The sequence below is a fragment of the Giraffa tippelskirchi genome, chromosome 5 (assembly GCF_054371585.1).
Source record: "Giraffa tippelskirchi isolate mGirTip1 chromosome 5, T2T-mGirTip1v1.2.pri, whole genome shotgun sequence".
NCBI classification, from domain to species: Eukaryota; Metazoa; Chordata; class Mammalia; order Artiodactyla; family Giraffidae; genus Giraffa; species Giraffa tippelskirchi.
In genome coordinates, this window is record NC_137279.1 from 155,983,574 (window position 1) to 156,007,726 (window position 24,153).

General features: G+C 40.0%; 1 protein-coding gene across 6 annotated transcripts in view; it reads right to left on the reverse strand.

Moving 5' to 3' along the window:
- CACHD1 (cache domain containing 1) overlaps positions 1-24,153 on the reverse strand; it is a 233,652-nt gene that overhangs the window by 40,635 nt on the left and 168,864 nt on the right. For all 6 annotated transcript variants that reach the window (XM_081486538.1, XM_081486537.1, XM_081486536.1 and 3 more), the window contains 8 exons: positions 22,973-23,099; positions 20,146-20,290; positions 18,518-18,734; positions 12,419-12,568; positions 7,512-7,745; positions 2,717-2,866; positions 1,959-2,082; positions 1,041-1,158 (listed from right to left, as the gene is read on the reverse strand). In XM_081486538.1, coding sequence (XP_081342664.1) covers positions 1,041-1,158; positions 1,959-2,082; positions 2,717-2,866; positions 7,512-7,745; positions 12,419-12,568; positions 18,518-18,734; positions 20,146-20,290; positions 22,973-23,099 — 1,265 coding nt within the window. The remainder of the gene's footprint in view (positions 1-1,040; positions 1,159-1,958; positions 2,083-2,716; positions 2,867-7,511; positions 7,746-12,418; positions 12,569-18,517; positions 18,735-20,145; positions 20,291-22,972; positions 23,100-24,153) is intronic.

The following is a 24,153-nucleotide window of genomic DNA, read 5'->3' on the forward strand; positions in this document are numbered from 1 at the left end:
TGTTTCCTAACCATGAATTGAATCTGTGTTCCCAGCTTTGCCAGGTGGATTCTTAACCACTACACCACAAGGGAAGTGCCCTGAAGCTTAAGAGTCTGAATGAGCCTAGTGAAAGAAACCTGAAGTGGGTATCAGCTATGGCTAGCAATTTGCTCGTGGTACATTTGAGCAGTACACATTTTAATCTAAATCTTTCTTTTCCTTGGTATCAATGGAGGACATTCATGCGTTTGTATCTCCTTTTCAATGCCCAGCTTCCACAATCTAGGTTGAAAATGATAAAAACAAACTGTTGCTGTTGTTCAGTTGGTCAGTCGTGTCTGACTCTTTGCGACCGAATGGACTGTAGCACACTGGGTTTCCCTGTCATTCACTATCTCCCAGAGTTTGTTCAAACTCACGTCCATTGAGTCAGTGATGCTATCTAGCCATCTCATCCTCTGCTGCTCTCTTCTCCTTTTGCCTTCAATCCTTCCCAGCATTAGGGTCTTTTCCAATGAGCTGGCTCTTTGCATCAGGTGGCCAAAGTACTGGAGCTTCAGCATCAATCCTTCCAATGATTATTCAGGGTTGATTTCCTTTAGGATGGACCGGCTTGATCTCCTTGCTCCAACTGGACACAATCTAAATATGTATTCGTGTGACTCAGAAGAAATTTGGTCAATCTGCGTAATGCAGTACAGAGCCATTGAATGTGTTTTCACATACAGAGATACATGCCTGTGCGTGAATAATAACTTTCCTGAAATTGATCAAAGTGGTTGCTTCTGGGAAACGGGAGGTCAAACTTGGAAGGGGAAAGGGCAGAGTTCACTATCTTTTTTTTTTAATATGGTTTGATTTATTTGTCATGAGTAATTACTGGTCTTATAAACAAAAAAGGAAAAAAATATAACATTTCTATGGAATCTCTTCTTTTTCCAATCACTTTAAAACCGATTAGTAACATTATCAGACTGAAGTTCCCTAGAATTTCTGCATGAGGAGGAATGTTGCATCTTGGCATCTCCTTGAGGCAAAGGAGGCTTCCACGCACTCACCATCTTCCAGGCGTAGCTAACATTGTAGGCCTCCTTTCCAGTCTCTCTCAGCTTGTTTATGTGCCAGGACAGAGATGAGTTCACAGGGACTGCGATAATCTGGCTGCCCAGAGGGAGGCTGCATTGGCAAACAGAATGAAATACTTCAGACAAAAGATAAAATGAAGCACTTAATTAAAGGCAGGGAAGATGCTGTGAGTCATTGACCACCTCCTGATTTTGAAAAGCAATGAAGCTCATCAGTTTTGAAAGAGATAATGTGAGATTTTCAATTTTGTAAAAGCATTATGTCAGCTCCGCACTGAAAACATTCCTTCCTCTCTACCCCTGCCCCCTGATTCTAATTCTTTCCAGAGACTAACTTGTCTCAAATCACTCAGTCATTAATTTACAACCAATGAGCACAAAGACCCGTTTCTCTATAGGTTACCATCTGGCAGAATAATGTATCATGTCTGGAAAAAATCCAATCTGTTCCTTATTTCAAGAGAAAATGTTGTATATGATTGTGCTGTCAACTTGGAATGGACAGTGCTTTGCCAAGCTATTTTTTGGCACTCTCTAGAGCTGGTCCTCAACTTAACCTCTTATTTTGCCAACAATTTCCAACTTGGTATAACTGGAGTATCTTTAAAAATGAGACGAGATATATCTGATTTTACAACTAAAGGCAATGTGAACATGAGAATTTGATTTATAAGACATTTCCCCCAAATAAGAGTTCTAAGAGACCTTACCTACTTTACAAAGTAAACAAAATTTTGGCTACTATTCTTAAATCAAAAACCATACTCTTGATAACATTAAAATAATTTATATACTTGCTATATTTTCTATTATAAACATTCATATTTGACCTCAATGGATCCAATTCTTGGAGAAAAAAACAAGATATTATGACCCTCACCTTTTCCTTACCTTAGGATATTTTGCCGAACCAACTCAAATTTGGGGATATTTTCATAATGAATGATGTCAGTGTGAAGGGGGGGTTCTGAGAGTAAATACGGCCTGGTAAGAGATGGATGCATAAGGGTATACCCTGAAATAAGAAAAAAAAAACACACATACACACACTATGGAAAACACGTTGTAGGAAGAACTGATTCTAATAAAAGTGCTCATCATAGGTTTGAAATGTGGGATATTTTGGGAGGGCTGCTCAACTCTCAGCTTCTCAGTCTGTAACTCAGCAGTCCAATAAAACCTGAACTTGTTTTATGTTTTTTTGCATAAAACTTTGGAAGTGAAGCAAGATGTCTTAAATTATTGAACATCTCCCTAATCAAGAATATTTGGGAGGTACTGACCATTTGGTTTTCATTTTACAAAATCTATTACATAAACCTTAATGTCAGTAAATATTAAGAAAACAATATAGACCAAAAAAAGATCCAAAGGATCACTTCTATGTTTCATTCAATCCTCAAGTCTAATTTCCTGACGGTTACAGGTAACTATCACCTACCACTCAACACAAGATAGAAATAAATGCACAATCTTTAGATTCATTCTGCCATTGTTATGGTGTTCTATGACAAATAAGTAGTCCTAGTCACACTTTTTCTACAAATACCATCATTTTCCTACTTTGTTAGTATCAGAATATCTACAAATGACTTTTCTTCAGGATGTTAAAGAAACTGTTCTTTCCTATGTAAGTTTTAGTAGATTACCTTTGTCATCTATGAGGAAAGTATAGGAAGCCAAGGAGTCTTGGTAATACGTTACGTCTTCAAGGATGTAAGCCAGGTTCACGTCCACACCTACAATTCCCAGAAGGAGGTTTCCAAAATAACAGGGTTTACTTACAGTCATTATTAAACCTATGGGTTAAAAACAAAACAAAAAATCAAAATATGTCAGAGAAGGCATTGAACAAAGGCTGGTGTTGTGCTCTAGGCACTGTGAAGGCTGCAAACAGAATCTTAGTTTGCTCTGAAGAAGCTTCTTGTGTGACACAGTAACCAAGCACTGCCTTTGCTGACAGCATAAAGGAGTTATGCTGCTGCTGCTAAGTCGCTTCAGTCATGTCTGAATCTGCGACCCCATAGACGGCAGCCCAACAGGCTCTGCCGTCCCTGGGATTCTCCAGGCAAAACACTGGAGTGGGTTGCCATTTCCTTCTCCAATGCATGCAAGTGACAAGTGAAAGTGAAGTTGCTCAATCGTGTCCGACTCGTAGCGACCCCATGGACTGCAGCCTACCAGGCTCCTCCGTACACGGGATTTTCCAGGCAAGAGTACTGGAGTGGGTTGCCATTGCCTTCTCTGAAAGGAGTTACGAGTGTAAGGAAAATAGACTCTTTAGGAATTCATACATCTTAATTAACTTAAATGGAGGTAATTTGTACCTTTTCCACTATTTTTTCACCTAAAAGGATACAACACTCCAGATCCATACAAAACATCAGCAACACATATATCATTCTACTTCCGAAGTGGGGATGATTCAACTGATTTCGCAAGACCACTGGACAAAGAACCTAACATTCCGGGCTCTAGCCCAACTGTGCCCTTTATGTATCATACATATGATACTGGGCATAACTTTGAGCTTCTATCTTCATGTCCATTTAAAGGACACAGAAGTAATTACCTTACCAGTTTCTGTGCTGTGCTGGGCTCAGTCACTCAGTCATGTCTGACTATTTTGTGACCCCATGAACTGTAGCCCGCCAGGCTCCTCTGTCCATGGAAGCTTCCGGGCAAGAACACTGGATTGGATTGCCATTTCCTTCTCCAGGGGACCTTCCCATCCCAGGGACTGAACCCATCTCCCATTTCTCCTGCATTGCAGGTGGATTCTTTACTGCTGAGCCACCAAGGAAGCTCACCTTACTCATTTCTAGGGATGTTAAATGAAAGAGATTATGGATAAAGGAAAGCTTATAAGATATCCTATTTTATTAATTAATCCTATAAAAAACCAGTAAGATAACAGGAAAAATTAAACATAAAAAGGTACAGAATCTTATGATCTGACCACTTAGAACTCTGAGCAGCAAAGGAGACATTAAAATTCTATGGGAATGTATTTCTAGTCACTTGGGCCAAGAGTTTGCAAACGTTTACATAAGTGGTCAGATAGATATTTTAGGCTTTGTGAGCTATTTAGCCTCTGGTGCATATTTTTTGTTTCTTTTTTTTTCTAATAAATCTTTAAAAACATAAAAACCATTCTTAGCTCACAGGCCATACAACAGGATAAATAGGGAAAGAGAAAAGCCAAGGGGAGAAGTAGAAGGCATGAACATCGGTCAATGCATTGCCCGGAGCAAAAGAACAGCTGGGCTCTCTTCTCAGTTCTACTACTGAGTTGGCTAAGACGTGCCACCTCTCTGAATGCGTCTCCTTGTGCATTACATGGGAAGCTGAAACAAAGTGATCTCTAGGACCCTGACAATTCTACAATCCCATGGTTCTAATGAGGTTGCAAAGAGTTGGACACAACTTAGCGACTGAACAACAACAACATGGTTCTAAATAAAATTTAGAACAAAAAGATGGATAGTTTCTCTCCATCTTGTTCTTATGTCTTACAGCGCTTGATGACATGTTCATGCCTACTAGCATGGCAGAAAGCCATTCTTTTATCAACACCTAGGAAAGGGATTTAAATCACCTTGAAGACTTCTACAGAGAGAATAGTGTCTGATGTCCACTCAAAATACTATTGAGTTGTGACTGCAAAGGCCAATTAAATGTACCACTTGGAAGGAAGAAGTGGATACAACACTGAAAAACTGTGAAAAGTTATGCCCTGCTGTAAGACAAATAAGTTCTGGGTATATAATGTACAGCATAGGGACTATAGTTATAGCTATTAGTATTGAACATTTGAAAGTTGCTTTGAGTAGATCTTAAAAGTTCTTAACATAAGAAATAAATTATAACTACATGAGGTGGTTAGTATACAGTAAGCTTATTGTGGTATTTTGCAATATATACAAATATCAAATCATCATTTTGTACACCTAAAACTAACGCTCTGTTGTACGTTAATTATACCTCAGTAAGACAAGAAAAAAGAAAAGCTATGCAATGGGTATTTATTATAAATTCAAAAGCATTCTTTAAGTAGTCAATTTTCAGAATGCTATCTATTGGTTTTAAAACATTTTAAAATAATAGTTCTCTAAGAAGCTTTTAAGAATACATTTTGGAGATTTTTGCTCAGGTATCCCTGGGCAAAGGGGTCATAAGTGATGGGAGCATCTCTATGAGGGCCAGGAGACAGAGGTCACAGTCTGCATGCCACATGCCCCTGGGCTTTAGTCTAAGAAGAAAGTCTTTTTCACAGAGCAGTAAAGTGCAACAGAAATACTCGGGGACCACATGCTCACTTCAAATTTCTGTTTTCCTCTGGACATACTGAGAGCAAGCTTGATAAAAGAAAGGCAGTCATACTTTTCAATTATCAATTTGGACAGAAGACTCTATCCCATTGTGGCAAATAAAGTATGCTAATCTCTTGCTACACTTAATGAAATCCCCATACACCCTCCCTACTTTAAAGTACATAGACTTGCATTTTAAAATAAATATGTCTAGTGACTGATATTTGAATCTGTGGAGATTTTGAATTAGAGCCATCTAAACATGAGTTTCTTTAGACTCAGGGTCCCCTTGACATGGAGTTAGAGGAAGTGTCACCCAGTAATTCCAGGGACTGAAAATACAAAGATGAATATGATATACTCTAGTAGGGGAATGCAGCAGATCAGTAAATAGTGATTGAAACCCACTGCATGGGAGTCATAAAACAGGCCCTAAGGACTAAACTTTGGAAAGCATCAGCTTTGCATACAATTTAATTTAAAGCATACATGGTAGCTTCTGGATGGAAAATTTTAGGAAGGGTCCCACTTTACCTGATACTGCTAACGGTAACTGAACTTGACTACATAATCCACTCTTCTTGATCAGGACTCGTTTCTACACCTGTCTCAATTCTTTTCACACAGAATTGTCATGTTCCATTCAACTATTTTTCTCTTATCTGATTAAATACTTCTTGAGGGTGAGCTATGTGTCTTGTCCATCCCTGCCTGACAAAATGCTTGACTGGTACTCAGCCACATTGGTCAAATGCATAAATTGTCATTCGCATTTAAGACCTGACTTTTCTCTATAAAAGGAAATAACCTTATGTAAAGGCATAAGTTTCTATTCTATACACATCTGTTGGCCCTAAGAACCAGGAAGGAAAAAGAAATTGAGGTGTGGCAGTAGCTACCATGCTTCTTCCTGACAGAAAGAACATGTCTACCTAACTTCCATAAATCATAGCCTCTATAAGATTTATTACTTTTTTGATGTGAGTTTTCTCTGAATATTGTAAAAATTCCTAGCAAATGGAACTTAAAAACAAGATCTCATATGGTGATGCTGTTTGCCTAGTAATTAGCTGCCTCTTAAAATTCCTTATCAAGGGAAGACAAGAGGGAAGGATGTAAGGGAAAAGGATAAGCAAGAAATTGAGGAGGAAAAGAAAAAATTGTACTTTTACTGAGCACATACTGTTGGCCTGGCTTTCCTCCAGATGCTTTAAATACACTAGTGCATTTAATCTTCACAATTACTTTGATGGAAATGTTATTTTTCCTGCTTTAAAAACTAAAAATTTAATCATATGAAGGTTAAACACTTTACCTGACATCGTATTATGGGTAACTTGTGACTTCAGGATATTAATGACAATAATAGTAGTAATAACAAAAACAAAATAATAAATCTAGACCAGTTAATTATTACTAAAGGTATTTTGGACACTAATAAATCTTATAAACTTAATAACCCAAAGACTTATTACGTGAAAGATGTCGTGTTTTTGCAGATAACCAAATGTGAGTTAACAAGATTAAATACATTACCAAAAATAACAAGTGGTAGAGTAGGATTTGAAATCCTCTCCACATCAAGCCTGTATCTATTTGACCACACTGTGTTGCCTTGTCTTTGATGCTGAATCCCAAGCACTTCTGCCTTATTTACCACTTGCTATGCAAAGTTACTCTTTGGTACCAAATTCACTTTTAGATTTGGGGGAATCCTCACAAAGCTTCTAGATGTACCCATTGTTTTTTTTGTTTGTTTGTTTATTTTTATTTGGAGGATAATTGCTTTACAGTGTTGTATTGGTTTCTGCCATACATCAACATGAACCAGCCTTAAGTATACATAAGTTCCCTTCCTTTTGTACCTCCCTCCCACCTCCCATCCCAAGACCCGTTATGTTGACTGAGGCTAGAGCAATGAGGAAGAAATAAGGCTGGAGATTTCTGCTTTAGAACATAGTACTCACTGGGCCAGTGGTGGGGAGGCTACAAAATCCTTTGACCAGAGAAAGTGATGCCCATGCCCCCTAATGCTCACATGGCGAATACTGAACAACATTTAAAAGTTACTGTTTGACTCATGTCCACTTCTTTTCGCTTTCCTTCAGTAGGAAGTTTTCTCCAAACTTACCATCTCCCATCTCATCAGAGAAGGGGAGGCTAAAGACAGCTTCATCAATCATCCGGTTGGGAAGGTTGGTATAGAACCTGCCAACTGTGGTCTCTAGGTTACTCAGCTGGTTCAGCACCATCATGCTGCCCTTAATCACAGGCAAGGCTATCCGGTCCAGCACGCCATACTTCCCTGAGTTCTGTTCAGCCAGATCTCTCAGAAAAGCCAGCTCTTTCAACCCAGTCACCCCATCTGAAATAGAAAGCCAAGGGAAAACAATGTAAAACAAAATGGTGTATATCCATAGGATAACCTTGTCATTTAGATCTAATAAGGGTCTCAATGAGGTCTTTTGCAGTGCCAAAGGGATCTTTGCAGAGACAATCTGGACTCAGGACACAGATACCAGTTCCTGCAGAGGAACAAAGCTGAAGGCATGATCTTTCCTCAAATAGTAAAGAGGCCAAAGGAATTCTTCAAAAGGCAATGATGAAAAACACATGACTAAATAGAGGAGCCCCATTCAGCAAGGATTTCTTCCTTGAAAGTTTAATTATAAAATGTAAATTAGTTTTCTGCATTTAATATTTGAAAGCAAAAGTAATGATTAACAAGTCTGCATTTAATTTAAATTAGTAGATGAAGTTGTAAGAGTTTTAAAGGATTGAGGTTAACCATTTCATTACTTACCTCTTTGCCTATTAAACACTTGCCAAAGTCTCATGCAACTAAATGAAAGAATAATGGATTGTACTTAGTAATGCTTTCAAACCCCATTTCTTTAAACTCACTTTAATTACAAATGTTTTCATGCTTTATATTGTAGGGATAATACTGGATTTGATTTATTTAATATATATTTTTTATGTTTAGAGAGTTAAAATCTTTGTAAAAGATTCAGGCATACTGGGATGTATTGTTCTACAACATCTGTAATCTATAGCACAAAAATAAATTTAATAAACCTTTTTTAAAGTTTTGGTTTGCTATTGTTGGAACACAGTCAAAAGGATTAGTAACTGATCCCATATGGGTACCACTGTAAACAAATTCAAGTGATTTCACTCATTACTGAAATTCTACCAATGAGTTTTAAAAAGATTTTTGCCTCATGTTCTTGAACTGTTTAGTCATTAAAAAATCTAAGAGTTCATGGTTCACCTACCTTCAGTGACTTTATCATTTTTAAATAGGAAATATATATACTTCTAGTTTCAGAAGTCCATTTCTAAAATCATGGCAGGATCTAACGGATATAATTTCTTTCTTAACACATGGTATATAAATAATTTGGATTTCGCTCCACTCAGATAATGGTAAAGGAGAATCAGAATCAGATTATTGTTGCCTTTGCTTGACACAGAATTGAAATGGGAGGTGAGTGGTATACTTCAGAGTAAAAGACAACACAAAAGATGTGATTGATCCCTGATCTTACACCCTTGAGAAGCTTACAGGGGTGAATGATAAAAGGAGACAATTTGAGGCAATAAAAACATCTCCTTTCCTTGTCATGAACTGCATGGCTCCTTCAAAATGTACAAGAAAAGTAACAAACAGGAATATATACTAGACAAAGAGCGCAGCACAAAATACAAGGATTGGGTTATTTTATGTCACCCCATTATGAAGCATTATGCAGGGGTGGCAGCAGAGCAAGTAAGGTGGCAGACTATTCTATCAACAATGTGGTTGTGCTGGAAATGACATTTCCCAGAATCCCCTTTCTTCTATGCTTCCAGGTTGCTGCTGCTGCTAAGTCGCTTCAGTCTTGTCCGACTCTGCGTGACCCCATAGATGGCAGCCCACCAGGCTCCGCCGTCCCTGGGATTCTCCAGGCAAGAACACTGGAGTGGGTTGCCATTTCCTTCTCCAGTGCATGAAAGGGAAAAGTAAAAGTGAAGTCGCTCAGTCGTGTCCGACTCTTAGCGACCCCATGGACTGTAGCCTACCAGGCTCCTCTGTCCATGGGATTTTCCAGGCAAGAGTACTGGAGTGGGGTGCCATTGCCTTCTGCTTCCAGGTTAAACGTGGCCAAAAGTGAAGTGCTGTAACTTGAGAGGTGAAGTGAGAGATGTTAAGAGATAGACACAGAGGGACCTGAAAGTTCCAGTTCATTCCACCCTTCTGATTTGTGTTCCATTCCCTTTCCCAACTGCTGGCTTACTCACCAAGGGCAACCCAACCAAGGGCAGGCTCACTCCAGATGCTTCACTGAGAATTCACAGAGAGAGCAGCCACAAAGGGACAACAACCTCTCAGACTTCTACACCAGACTTCCTACACAGTCTGCAGTGGTCCTAGCCTCCAGATATCCTTGCAAGCTTCAACTTGTTCACCCAGATTAGATCTGGTTAATAACTTTTGAGTTGTCAATTCCTCTTTTTGTATCTTTACTCTTCCAGTTTCCCCCCATAATTGTGTACGTTCTTATTCTTTTATTTTAAATTGAGGTATTGTGTTGATTTCAGGTGTACGGCAAAGTGATTCAGTTATATACACATGTATTTTTTCAGATTACTTTTCAATATAGGTTATTACAAGATATTGAATATGATTCCCTGCATTATGCAGTAAATCTTTGTTGCTTATCTATTTTATGTATAGTAGGATCTGTTAATCCCATACTCCTAATTTATCCCACCCTGATACTTTTCCCTTTGGCAACTGTAAGTTTGTTTCCTATGTCTGTGAATCTGTTTCATATATAGATTCACTTGTATTATTATTTTTTTTTTTTTTAAGATTCCACATATGAGTGATATCATATTTGTCTTTCTTTATCTGACTTACTTCAGACTTAATTCTCCAGGTTCATCCATGTTGCTGTAAATGGCAATGTTTCATTCTTTTTAATGGCTGAGTAATATTCCATTGCACACATTTACTGCATCTTAAACCAATCATCTGTTCATGGGCAATTGGGTTGTTTCCATGTCTTTGCTATTATTAATAGTACTGCTATGAACATTGGGGTGTATGTATTTTTTTGTGTGTGTGAATTTGAGCTTTTGTTTTTCTCAGATAGAAGTTTAGTACTGGGATTGCTAGATCATATGGTAGCTCTATTTTTAGTTTTTTAAGAAACTTCCATATTGTTTTCTGCAGTGGCTACACCAATTTACATTCTCATCAGTAGTACATGTTCTTATTCTTATAATAAATTTGATATATCACAATTTTCACTGTGGTTCTGCTTCCCTATTTGAACTGACAGAATTAAGGGAATGTGTGAACCCTCTTGAGTAATGTTCAGAGATACTTTTCAGAGAGGTGTGTCAGGATAGCTTATGGGAAGAAAGAGAAAAGATGATAGTGGTTAGGGGAAGTAACCAGAAGTTTCAAAAAGTGGAATTATCAGGGGCACAGCAAGTGCAGCTGATACTCCCATGCAAAGATCTAGGACCAGCGAAGAGATGGGTGACAACAAGAAAACTGCTCAGTATCTGCCCGAGCAGACCTTCAAAACACATAGGCAAGGCATGATCACTTCCCTTTATGTTTCCTTACACCTGTTCTATTGCCTTTAATTCATTTGCCTTGTCTGTCTTCCTCACTGGGTCAAGGGCTTCTTGAAGACAAGAGATGTTGTATAATACAGCTCTAAGACCTCAGCGCACTATGTTGTATATGGTATACAACATATACCATAAGCACAACATATCTTGCATATTTATTATCAGAGCAACCCTCTGGAAATTTTATTCTTTTCATTTGACAGATCAAAGTGAGGCCCCCGAGAGATTAAGTAACTAGCCATAAGCCACACGGCTAGCAAATGCAGACCGAAACTGAAAACCTCTAGACATCAGCTCCTGTGTTTTTCCATGTGCAAGCAGTCCACAAAATATCTGGAAAACAATCATGCTGGCCTAAATACAGATTCCTGGAACTTATCTAGGAGGTTCTGATCACAAATCTGTAGATACTGCCCGGGGGCCTGCATTTAAAGATGAATCTACAAGTAATCCTTATCCCCTTAAAATATAAGAACCAGTGCCCCTCAAGCCAGCTGGTTCTGCACGGAAATCTGGAAGTGGAGAGGGCAGATAAAAGGCCACAGGTGAGGAGGACTGTACATCAAGATGTGTTCTCTCAAGAACAAGAGAATGGGGCCACTTTGAACACTGAGCACAAGAGGCCCAAAGAAGAAAAGGAAGAGCTGTGTATTCATAAGTGGGGACGGGGAGCACATGACACAGCAGGGAGCTAGAAAATCGGGCTGTCGTCAGACTGGAGGATGGTTAAATTGCTGAAGGGAAACTGTTGCGTATTCTATCAGATTTGCCAGTTTAGTAAACCGTCTAACAGAGTGATTTAACAGCCACACACTCAACCTTAATGAGCACCTAGCAAGTACCTGGCACCATCCTGGGTGCTCACTGTACGTCAGGGTTAGTCTTCACAAGAACTCTGTCAAGGAGACACATCTCATTGCCATGACACAGCTACGCAAGGGGATAGGGAGAAAGCGGCACAAGAAGCTTCACTGGTGATTCTGCAGGTAAATGTGATATTCACAGTCCTGGTTTTACAGAATAATCTAGGTTGGTACTTGGGTTTCCTGATCTTAAATCAATGAGATAAGTTAATAAGTTCCATACAGTATCAAAATCCAAGTATATATGGAGAAACCAAAACAAAAAAAAAAAAAATGGAGTTGCACAGATGCCTGTGTAAGACCGTGTAACTGCAGAAGTTTTAGAAAGCAAGAGCTGGCAGGACAAAGAGATGAAGAGACAGGGACATCCTGACACATGCCCTGAGTACCCATGTAAGGGGGAGAAAGCTGGGTTTGGGAAGGAATCTGCTCCTTATACCCTCATCAAAGCACCCTGTGATGGTTCTTTCTTATTTTTTGAAAGCAGCATGCACTGAGAGAGAACATTTTATCTGAAAGAAGAGGATCTCGAAAGACTACCTACCGTTCATGAGGGCGTAGGTGAGAATCATTACAGAGTTGTTTAGAAAGCTATTTTCTTCATTGATGACACGGAGAGTCGCCTTTTTATCTTCTTCTGAAGAGTCCTTTGATGTAATGCCAGCGGACAGGTAAATGATGACCATGTCTGTATCTAAACAAACACATACAAACTGAATGTTACATCAGAGGCTGGCTAAAGGCAGCAACTCAAATTCCTCTTCCATTGGACTTTCCTGCCTCAAGGACCCACTCTTCTTACTCCTGCCCGTCTGATGCTGAGCTTTCATCTCCCTGTTTCTGCTGCTCTTCCATCCTGCCTGTACTGGGCCACGAGGCCTCATTTAGCAAGTGTCAGGTAAAGAGATGCTCCTAATGAGTTTACGAGATCAAAGAAGGCAAGTTCCTCCAGGCATCCACGGTTGTGGTAATTCAGCCATTCCAAATGGATGTCTCTCCTGCCTTCTGAAACAGAGCATTCAGAATCTGATTTACTGTTTCCTCAGTGACCCAGGATCTTCACCAGGAATATACATTTTGGGGGAACTAGGCTTTAAAATGATGGTTCTTCCAGAGACTACTGAGATTTGTGAGGTTATCTGTCTCTATGCTAAGCAGTTCCAAAAAAAAATTTCTGTTTTAAAATTCGTCAGTGTAGAAGAGCAGTAAAAAAAAAAAAAAAAGTGGACATAGGAGCCAAGTTGCCTGTGTCCACATCTCAGCTGTGCCACTTTCAAGGAGTGTCTGGGTAGATTACCTAGCCTTTCTATGCCAAAATTTCCTTATCTAAAGCAAAATGAGGATAATGACAGTATTTACTTCATAGGGTTGCTATGAGGGCTAACTGGTTAATTTCAGAGTGAAAGCAAAAGTATGATGGTAAATAGAAAATAGGAGAAAGAAACTTTAACACAAAATAAAAAAGAAAACCCTTGTATTGGCATGAAGAAGTACCTAGGCTCTAGAGTAAAATGACTCTCCAGCTAGGGCTAATGACTGAGAACTCATTGTAGCTCACAGTGAAAACTTCTTTCAAGAGAATTTCCTCAAAAATTAAAGTGGTACATTTCCTATCACTAAAGATGCAAGGGCTGAATGACAGCTTTAATGGAAGGAGGGCAGTAAGCCAGCTGGATTTTATACTGTCTTTTTAACCTGAGATTCTCTGATTCAGTATCTATGTTTAAGATAACCTACAGAGATGTTCTTTTAATTGAGAAATAATGATTGATATGCTATATGCTTGTTTCTTTAGGTTCTTATGGTTGTCATTCATCTGAGATTGCTTTCTAGTTACTGGGGTAGGCAGCCTCCAGGTTGGTCCCCCAATGATCCCACTTCCTGATAGTCACATCGCTGTGTGATCTCTCTTCGAGGGTAGACTGGATGTAATGACCAACTTCTTGTGAACAGAATGCAGCAGGGGTCATGGGGTGTCAAGAGATGGATTAGGTTACAGAAAGACCATGGCTTCCACCTGTGTCCTCTCTCTTGGGTAAGCCAGAAAGAATGTTGTGAGCTAGCCTAGGGAGAGGCAAGGAACTGAGGCCCTCAGAATCAAATCCGCCAGCAACCATGTGAGTGAACTTAGAAGCAGATCTTTCCCAAGTTGAACTCTGAGATGACAGCCTCTCTGGCCAACAGTTTGACCACAACCTCATAAGATACCTTTGGGCAGAGGCACCCAACCATGCTGTGCCCAGATTCCTTACCTATAAACACTGAGATAATAAATGTTTATTGTCCTAAGCCACTGGGTGTTAGGTAATTTATTATCCAGGAACAGATTATTAAAAAAATTATCCTAACAATGATGAGAATACAATGACTGAATTTTCTTCCATTTGAAAATTTCCATTTTAGACTCTTTATTATGCAGAATTGAATAATAACAACTTGATGCTTTTGAACTGTGGTGTTGAAGAAGATTCTTAAGAGTCCCTTTGACCGTAAGGAGATCCAGTCCTTCCTAAAGGAAATCAGTCCTGAACCTTCATTGGAAGGACTGATGCTGAAGCTGAAGCTCCAATACTTTGGCCAGGAGAAGGAGAAGGGGATGACAGAAGATGAGATGGTTGGACTGCGTCATCACCAATGCAATGGACATGAGTTTGAGCAGGCTCCAGGAGTTGGTGATGGACAGGGAAGCCTGACATGCTGCAGTCCATGGGGTCGAAAAGAGTTGGACGTGACTAAGCGACTGAACTGACCTGAACTGAAGACTTAATATATAAGCAAGCTTTAAAGCTAATTTTGATGAATAATTCTTTAATAAATATTAACTGCAAATTTAAATTACACATTTATTCATCAGAAATTAGGGTATGAAAGCTGATATAAAATCACTAGGGAATATCTCGGTCTTTAACCTAGATGTCAGTCTTTTTTTCAATTTGTAAACACAGTCCAAAAAAAATTTTTTTTAGGATGCAAAACAGCTCACTTAAGTTTCAGACTGGGAAAAAAATACTATTTGACCCTAGTAGGTGGGATACAGATATATCATAAAATAAAGTATGATCTAAAGTATGAGACAAACCAACACATGTGAGAAATTCCTGGACACTTTTAAGACTGAGCTAAAGTGAACCCTTGGGTTTTCTTACTTGGCTTTATGATTCTGGATAAAATACACTGTCACTGACAGCTGGTCTTAGGCACAGGCCCATGACTGGAAAGCCAGAAGACCTGAAGCCTGCAGCTCCTTTAGCTGCCAAGTGTTATTTTCTTTCCATCCCAACAATAAGATACATGTTCTGCAAGCATTCTCTGTCTCTGTCCAGCCCTTGACTCTGTTCCTGCCCCATCCTTAGGCAAAACTGAGTTATTTTTCTATTTTTAAATATCAGATCTGCTGAATATGCTCTGATTCATTTTTCTACTTACTAGGATATCCCCGCTCTAATCACTCATGGGAACATTAAGCCTTGTGATTAGTAATGTTAGGGATGAGTCATTACAGACAACTGGGGCAAAGCAAAGACATAGCATGTACCTGGAAGAAAATGTAACCCTCTCCATGTGACAAGCCCCTGTGAAAGCCACCAGCATTCCGTGGGATCAACGTCAAAATGGGAAGAACAACTCAAATTTGCCCATGCCATTAGATCCCCACTCCTAACCGTCATATTCCTTCTGCTACAAAATGACCCCTCAACCAGTTACCCCCAAAACAAACCTAGAAAAAAAATCCAAATGTGTTGATGGTATCTGTTACAGATCCACCACGGGATTAAAAAAGAGCCAGCACTGAATAAAAGTTTTAGTTTTTCTTATTAGTACAAAGCAAATTAGCACAAAGCCACCATGACTTGGCCATGTGGCTCTTATTCATATGGCTATCAACATGGGGCAGGTACTTGGTTTCCATTCACAGACTAATCCTTCCAATAACCTTATAAGGTAGGTCTTACTCGTTGAGAAAATCCTACCAAATGGCCTTCAAAAAGTGCCAGGTACACAGTAGAGTAGATAATAAATACTTGTCTGTGGAATGAATACAAGTTATGATGTACAGTATAAATTCATAAGAGGAGTATGTAGACCCCTCACTATGCTATAGCCAAGGTGACTAATGGTCCTTGACTGTCTCTGGGCTAGGGGTCAAATTGGGATATCTAGGGTATCTGTGCTCCTTTAGCCAGAGCAATAAGTCTTAAAGGTAACTGAATATCATAATAATCACAGCTAATATGTACTTAATATTTATGATGAGATTCTGGATCTTATTATCACCCTCAGTTTGCAGATATGGAGGAAACCAGACCTGGAGAAATCAAGTAATTTACACAAGTTTCAAAAAATTTCAGAGGAGGAATTTGAACACACATTGGTTGAAATTCAAAATCCACATACTTAACTATTATGTAACATTGCTTGAAAGCACCTCAAACCTCTCCTTAATAAACAAGGTAATACTAATTCCTGACGTGTTTCATTATGCAACCTAATTTGGGTTTTTCTTTCTTTGAACTACCAGTAGACACTGTAAAATGGAAGCCTGTGAGATAAACTTTAGAAACATCTTGCTTGGCCTAGAAGAAGACCCTTTTCACATTTAAAAAATAGTGCCATCAAAATGTGTCCAAATCAGTGACTCTTCTTGCCATGTTTTTGCCCGCCAACATTAGGAAAATCCCCCAAAACCCAAAGGAGAAATGTTTCCTGCCAAAGCAGCTTTCTGCTAACATACAGTTCAGGAACGTTTATAAGAAGAGGTTTAGTGAAGTCTCTATTCACAGTTTTAAAGCTGGAACAAATGAAAACATTTGAAAAATCAAGGGGTTTCACATAAAAATCCAGATTTCTGGCTTCTCTTAAAACAGAAGATCTGGCAACACTGGATAGGCATTCCTGCAAGGCTGAACAGAAGAGCAGCTGCCTTCTTGATCGAGGATACTCTCTCTAGCTGTCTGCGCTCCCCAAACGAGCCCCAAACCTTACCTCGAGCTCCCTTGACACCTCACTGCCTGGCTGCTGCCAGTCTAACATTTCTATTATTTAAACAGTGTCATCACCAAAATTGGACTTCATCTCTAAGAATGGTTTGAGAACTGAACAATCAAGTAAAAAGAGCATGTCTGATGAGGAATGCTGACAGGCAGATGACAGCTGGTAAAGGGCATCCACAGATGAATGGCATTGGCCAACTAGCCAATCTGTCTTGACTGCTCAAGAGGCCAACCTTATCCTTCGGCTTCATTGAACTAGGGACAACTTTACACTTAAGCATCCTGTAATATTGGTTATGGATAGCTGGTGCTTGCCAAGGTTGGTAGGCAAAATTCTAAGGTGACCCTGAAGACCCACACTCTTATATGATCCCCTCCTCTTGAGTATAAGCATGACCAGTAATTTGCTTCTGACCAACAGAATATGGCAAAGGTGATGGGATATTATTCCTGTGATTGTGCTACATACATGGCAAAGATGGAGGGATTCTGCAGATGTAGTTAAGGTCTTAATAAGTTAACCATGAGGGAGAGTAGTTTGTTTAAAACAGAAGAGTGAGCCTGATAAGATCAGACAAAACCTTTAAAAGAGGGTCCAAGCCTTCCCTGACATCAGGGGCTGGAAGGAAAGATGCTCTCCTCCTGACCTTGAAGAAGCAAGTAGACATGAGTTTTACAATTGGAAGGAAATAAATTCTGCCAACGATTGAGCTTGGAAGAGGAGTCTGAAACTCAGATGCAACCACAGACCTGGCTGATACCTAGACTGCAGCCTTGTATAATCGTACACAGAGAAGCAATGGATGGACTCCTGTCCCATGGAAGCTGTGAGATAACAATATAGAGAAACATAAGAATGAGATACCATCTACCATCATTACCTATAATCATTACTGTAGCTTCTTTCAGGGGCCCATCATGTGTCAGCACTAAGCTGGGCATTTATCAATGCTGTCTTAGTTTTAATACAGACACATTGAAGAGCTTGAAAATATATTCATTAAATTTATCTCAGTAGGGTACATTCATTAAAAAATTAAAAAAACAAAAAACAGATCTTCAAATATAAAAGAGAAAACGACATAGATTCCTTTCAGTAGTTTCAAAGCATGGGTCTTATTTCAAATATCCTTTCCTTTTGTTTAGCCTGCATCCTAATTCCAGATTTTCTTTAATGCATGAAAATTAAATTAGAGTGCCTTTGTACATTTGAAGGGCTGTGCTCATCTCAATGACAGTTGGTTGGAGGAAGGAAGGATCAAGAAAAGAATTCAGGCTGCCCTGTTTCTGCACACATGCGCACAAGCAGACAGTCCCTGTAAGTCAGTGACTAGGCAAGGTGGACAATTAGCATTAAAAAGGATGTGGATATTCTCTGGGGAAATAAACAAGGATATGTTCCTAATAAAAGGGCAGGAAGAAGAGGCTCAGGGAGTAAAGAAATCATGCAGAGTACCTTTGATTGGAAAAGATGAGAAAATCTAGTAAGTTCCTAGTATTAGGTGATAATATGACAACACAAGAAATTTTTATCCTGTCAGTTTAGGAAAAAACCCCTCTGGACATAGCTGTGTGATCAGTTAACAATATATTTCTATCACCATCATTTATCTAGTTTATGAGTGCCATGCCATAAGAGCAAAGGCACTTACTTGCTTGGAATTTGGTGCTATTGTTTGTGCTTCGAATCAGCTGAAATGCCTTTTGAAATCCCACTGCGTGCTGGGTAGGGCTGTCCAAGGACTTGACGCTGCTGACAAAGGTGGACATCTTCCTTTTTGTCTCACTGGTGGCTGGAGACAGGAACGTCTTATAGCACTGGTCAAGGGAGCAAGTCCTGACGGTGTCTGCCACCGTCAACACGGAAATCTGGAGGGGAAAACAAACACACACACAAGCAAACAAAAACTTGTTATTCTGCCAAGGAAAAGGGTTTTACATTTCAGAAGAGCCCACAAGGTGAGAAGTCCTACAGGGCAGTTTTGAAGAGTTTAAAAATAGAAGTCCAGAGGCATCAATCTATCATATTTGAAGAACAGTTAAAGATTGGTAAGGGACAGAGACTCAGACCCTAGAGTTTTGTTTTTATTCCAAGATGAAGTCAGGAGTATGGTGTTCATCTAGAACATTAAAAACAATATTTGACACAGAGAGAAATCTTGACAAGTGCTAACAATCATCATTTTCCAACTGGAGGTGGGGTGAGGGTAACAGTAAAGGGTACGTGTGTGTGTGTGTGTGTTTAAATATTTTTTTGATGTGGACTATTTTTAAATTGTAATTCAGTAATTTTTTACAATAATGCTTCTGTTTTATGTATTTTGGGGGGGCCCTGAGGCATGTGGAATCTTGGCTCCCCAACCAGAGATTGAACCTGCATCTCCTGCATTGGAAGGCAAAGTTTTAACCACTGGACTGTCAGGTAAGTCCTGGGTGTGTATTCTAAACAATTAGATTAGTGAGCAAAACCTTAGGAGATGGAAAAGTCAAATGTCTACAGGCGATAGATTATCATTAGCTGGAAACACACCTATCTCTAAGGTGTCCTAAAGATTAATAAACCTCTAGCAGCCTGCTTTTATCCCTCCCCTATCAATCTTGAGACAAAGTCTGGCCACCCACTAGTGTCCAAGCCTTCACCTTGTTTCTCCTTAGTATAACTAGCAGTGTGAAAGTTACAGCTAATTAGCAGTTTTAACAGAAGCCATTAAGGAAGTGTAAGACTCAGGTTGGTGGAATTGAATTGAAATTGAAAGTGAAAGTTGCTTAGTCGTGTCCGACTCTGGGACCCCATGGGCTATACAGTTCATGGGATTCTCCAGGCCAGAATACTGGAGTGGGTAGCCTTTCTCTTCTCCAGGGGATCTTCCCAACCCAGGGATCAAACCCAGGTTTTCTACATTGCAGGTGGATTCTTTAGCAGCTGAGCCACAAGGGAAGCTCAAGAATAATGGAGTGGGTAGCCTATCCCTTCTCCAGCAGATCTTCCCAACCCAGGAATCGAACCAGGCTCTCCTGCACTGCAGGTGGATTCTTTACTAACTGAGCTGTCAGGGAAGCCCAGTTTGGTGGGGGTGGTTTTAAAAGATCTGGAACTAGTATCGGCAGCTGCTTCCTCAGATACAAGAATAAAAAGTAAACCACTCTGTTTTTTCAAAGTCATTTTTAGAGGTGGACTGAAAAACACATACCATAAAACATATGGTGTTTTAAAAACAGTATTCAAGAAAGACCCAATGCTAGTGGGAAGGGTAGAGGGAGTCACTGGGGTCATCGATACCTTGTCATGTTCATCGATGGCGCTGAGGATGACTTGAGCAGCATCCTTGGCGATCTGAAGCTGCGTGTCTGTGACCGAGGCCCCGTGATCCAGGATCACTACTACGTGCTTTGACTGCGGCCGGACAGTAGAGACGTAGATAGGTCTAGAAGGGCAAGAAGCTCTCAGGGGTCACTCCTGGTTTAGGAGAAAGGCTTGGACCTAACACAGCTGTGAGTGCTACAGACGGGCAGGCACGAGGGTGGAGAGACCAGCATGGAATGAGAACACTATCCTGGTACATTGAGAACAACATCTCAAGACTATCGCAGGTGTCTGCACAACAGGGACTGGTGACTTCTGTCTTCCAAAGATTAGAGCAACTGGGAGAAGATTTTAAGAAGCAAAGCCTTTGGAAGACTGGCTTTTTCAGCCTGTGTGCAAGTCCACCCTCCCAGGAAATGGACCTGGTGGCTCAACAGGCAGCAGAGACATACTAGCAGGGAGAAAAAAGTCCACTGTTTTTCAGTGCTGGGCCCTCTGCAGACTTTGAGTGGGGCTTGGCTAAAACCGAGGCATTTGTGAGCATGCTGGGCGGCTCTGAATAGCAGGTTTGGTTTCTCTCTCTCCAGACAAAAGCCACTGCTAGGAGGGCCCTTTCCTTTCTGTACTGAAGCCATTTACACAGGTCAGCCACCAAAAGGCCCCTTATCAGAGATTTAAAACCGTGCCATCAGATTTGTCCAAGCCTGTGATAGCCACTCTTCTTGCCAGGTTTTTGTTTGCCAACATTAAGAAGAGTGGGTGGGGGTGGATAGGGGAACTCCAAAGGAGAAAAACCTCCCATCAAAGCGGCCTTCTGTGAGTGTGCAGTGCAGGCAGGTTTGTGAGAAGAGGTTTAATGAGGGCTCTATTCACAGTTTTAAAGCTGGAACAAATTAGAGGGAGCTTAAGAGAGCAAATCAGCCTCGAGAGAATTCTCTCCTTTATGGACACCCTTAAAACACCAGATTTTTCCGTGAAATGTTAGATGCCAGTTGAGTCACAAAAGCCTGGGCACAAATTAAGAAATACAGGCAAAGCACCAAAAAAACTCAAAATCAGGCCAAGTATACAGTAATTGTTCTCAAGCCAAAAGTCCTACATTAACACTGAGGTACTACTATATTTTCACTAGTGAATACCATTAAGCCAAGTAAGGAAATAGAATAAAGAGGATCCAAAATTGGTGGCTACAGAAACAAAGAAGACAGCAGAAAATAAGGAAATCTGTATATCCCAACATTGACAACCATGTCAAATACTGAACTTTCAGGTCCTCCAAGCTAGGAGAGTAGATTCTTTTTTTTTTTTTTTTTTAATGACATACCTCCTCTTTTCCAATTCAACTCATATAAATGAAAAGCAGAATATGTCTGCATGCTGTCACAGTAAATTGTTAAAAACTGCTTTAATGGGATACATAAATAGCAGCATTATATGTACAGTCTGGGAGGTGGTCCTCACATTGAGATTGGTTCCTTTCTGGAATGCTCTGCAAACCCACTCCACAATCTGCAAAAGCCTCAGAGGACAGGTAAAGAGACGGCAACAGCAATCTATGAGGAGAGAAACTCAGATTACTTTGCCAAGGGAACAGAGGCTTGAAGATTGATTAATGGCCTATTTAGGGGGAGAGATTTGTGAAACCTTCTGAGTGAAGGTGAATGTTGATTTGTGACAAGGTGCTAAAGCAGAATGCCATCTAACCTATCTTCTTAGAAGTAAATGAGAAGTGTCTCTGGCCTCTCCTGAGAGATGAGTGGCCCTAGAATCCAAGGTCATGGACTCTGGTACAGTCTCCAAGATGCTCAAGTCTTCACCATGCTGTCTAAGGAAGGAATGGAAGAAACCATACAAGTGATACAAATGTCCTTCTAGGAGAAGCACAGAGGGAGTATTTTCCCTGGGAACAATTTTAGGTATAATTTACTTTTTGCTTCCAATATTGAGATGTAATTGACACACAGCACTGTGTACATTTAAGGTATACAGCAGCACACTGGTTTGACTTACATGCATCATGAAGTGATTACCACAGTAAGTTTAGCAAATAGATACAATTTGAAATGAAGAAGGAAAGAATAAAAATAAAGATGGCAGTTAATTTACACTCAAAAAAAGGTAAATCAGGTATCTTGCACTAGTTCAGGAAGTTCTGGCACCAAACATCTAACACTGCAAAAGGGAAACTGTGAGGATTCAGAAGGAAAGGATCTTTGCCTAAGGGATTCTGTAAATTGATGAGTCTTGTCATACAAATTATCTCACCATTACTGCCCTTCTGGCTAAGTGGTAGCATCTCAAGTTATTTCCTGAGAAAAATGGCATGTTAATGATCCTCAATCCAGTGTTTTCTGGACAGCCTTCAAAACTTCTAGTAGCAGACATGTAAACGTCAAAAGGATGGCCAAGCACACTATCACAGAAAAGAAAATTGAGAATAACAAGCTCTGCTCTGAGATATGCTGTGAAGTCCTCTAGCGCTGGTCTTTAGAGAAAGTATTACCATTTGTCTCTGAACAAAGGTGTCTGAAGTGCAAAACAGTCTAAAGTGCTTCAATATTTTTATTCCTTAGTAAATACCTTGTTTTACTTGGCTTGTTAGATACTTCTGAAAATGCTCTGGGCTTCATCATTTGCCTTCCTGAGCATTTCCATACCCACCTATGTTAAATAATGAAATCATTTCAGGATAAGTATCTAAAACCACAGTTTGGAGGCAGAGCCATATGGATGAATGGGGAGTCTATATTTTATACAGATTACTCTTAAGCAGTAATTAAAACTGGCAAACAAGTCAACGTACCTACTGCGATGCTCATAGCTGCCCTTACACCGGAACTTGTGTGCTGGGAAAACAGTGAAAATTCCTTCTTCCGAACTGAAATACTGCCACTTAATTCCAGGGTTGGATTTCAGGTTGTCTGCAAGAACTGGAGGAGTGGGGAAAAAGAAATATAACCACCAAATCCACAGGTGCACGCAGGCACTGTGCCTCAGGCATCTGTTTTGCATAAATGGTTTGTAGTATGAATAAATCCCACTAGATTTAAGGCTGTAAATTTTCTACTAAACATTTGCTTTCTGTCCCTTAAAAAAATACCCCATGAATGGAAAATGTAATGAATGCTTCAGTCAAGTGAAGCAATTATTCTTAACATTGTATAGTGACACTTAATGTCCTGGATTATTTTTCCAGCATGAATGACTCATTTGCATTAATCTCATCCTCACTGGGCTAGTCCCTGTTGGGTCAGTGTATATTTGCTGGCTTGGGGGTATGTTTTCTAACTGTGGAAGACAGTAATACTAATAGTCTAGTCTCCAGAGTCCAGACCTGTGTGCTGACCTTGTTTGCTTCACAATGAGGGAAACAGCATGGATGGTACCTAAAAAGCCAGAACAATAATCATTCAGGAATAGCTTATGGAATGATTCCAATGTGCCAGCACTACAATAGAGACTTTCCCTCACAATATCTCATTTGATCCATAAAACAACTCCAGGATGAACAGGGTGTTATCATTCCCTACTTTGGAGTGGAGGAAATAGGCTTATGGAGCTTAAGCAACTTGTCTGAGGCCTCATCAGGAACCGCTGACCTGGGATTCAAGTCTAGGTGTCCTGGCTCCCACGTTCTTTCCATCATGTGATAATGACTCCTTTCATAAGTGTACAGCATCCCCCCCTGTTCTGCAGCTGGAATGGCAGCCCCCTTACTGTGTGCAACCCTTCCCCAAACCTCCATGAAATCTCTCTTCTCTTACACCCTTTCACTCTGCTCCACACCACCTCATTCATGTATCACACACTACTGTGTGCAGGGGTACTGCTGCACATGTTGCAAGACATACAGGATGAGCAGAAAACCAGCCCTTCTGTAACCAGCAATAAATCAGAAGAATTAGATAGACAGAGGCAAATGGAGCAAAAAAAGAAAGCATGAGGTCTATTTGGTAAAACATGTATAGATAAAGCTCTGAAGTC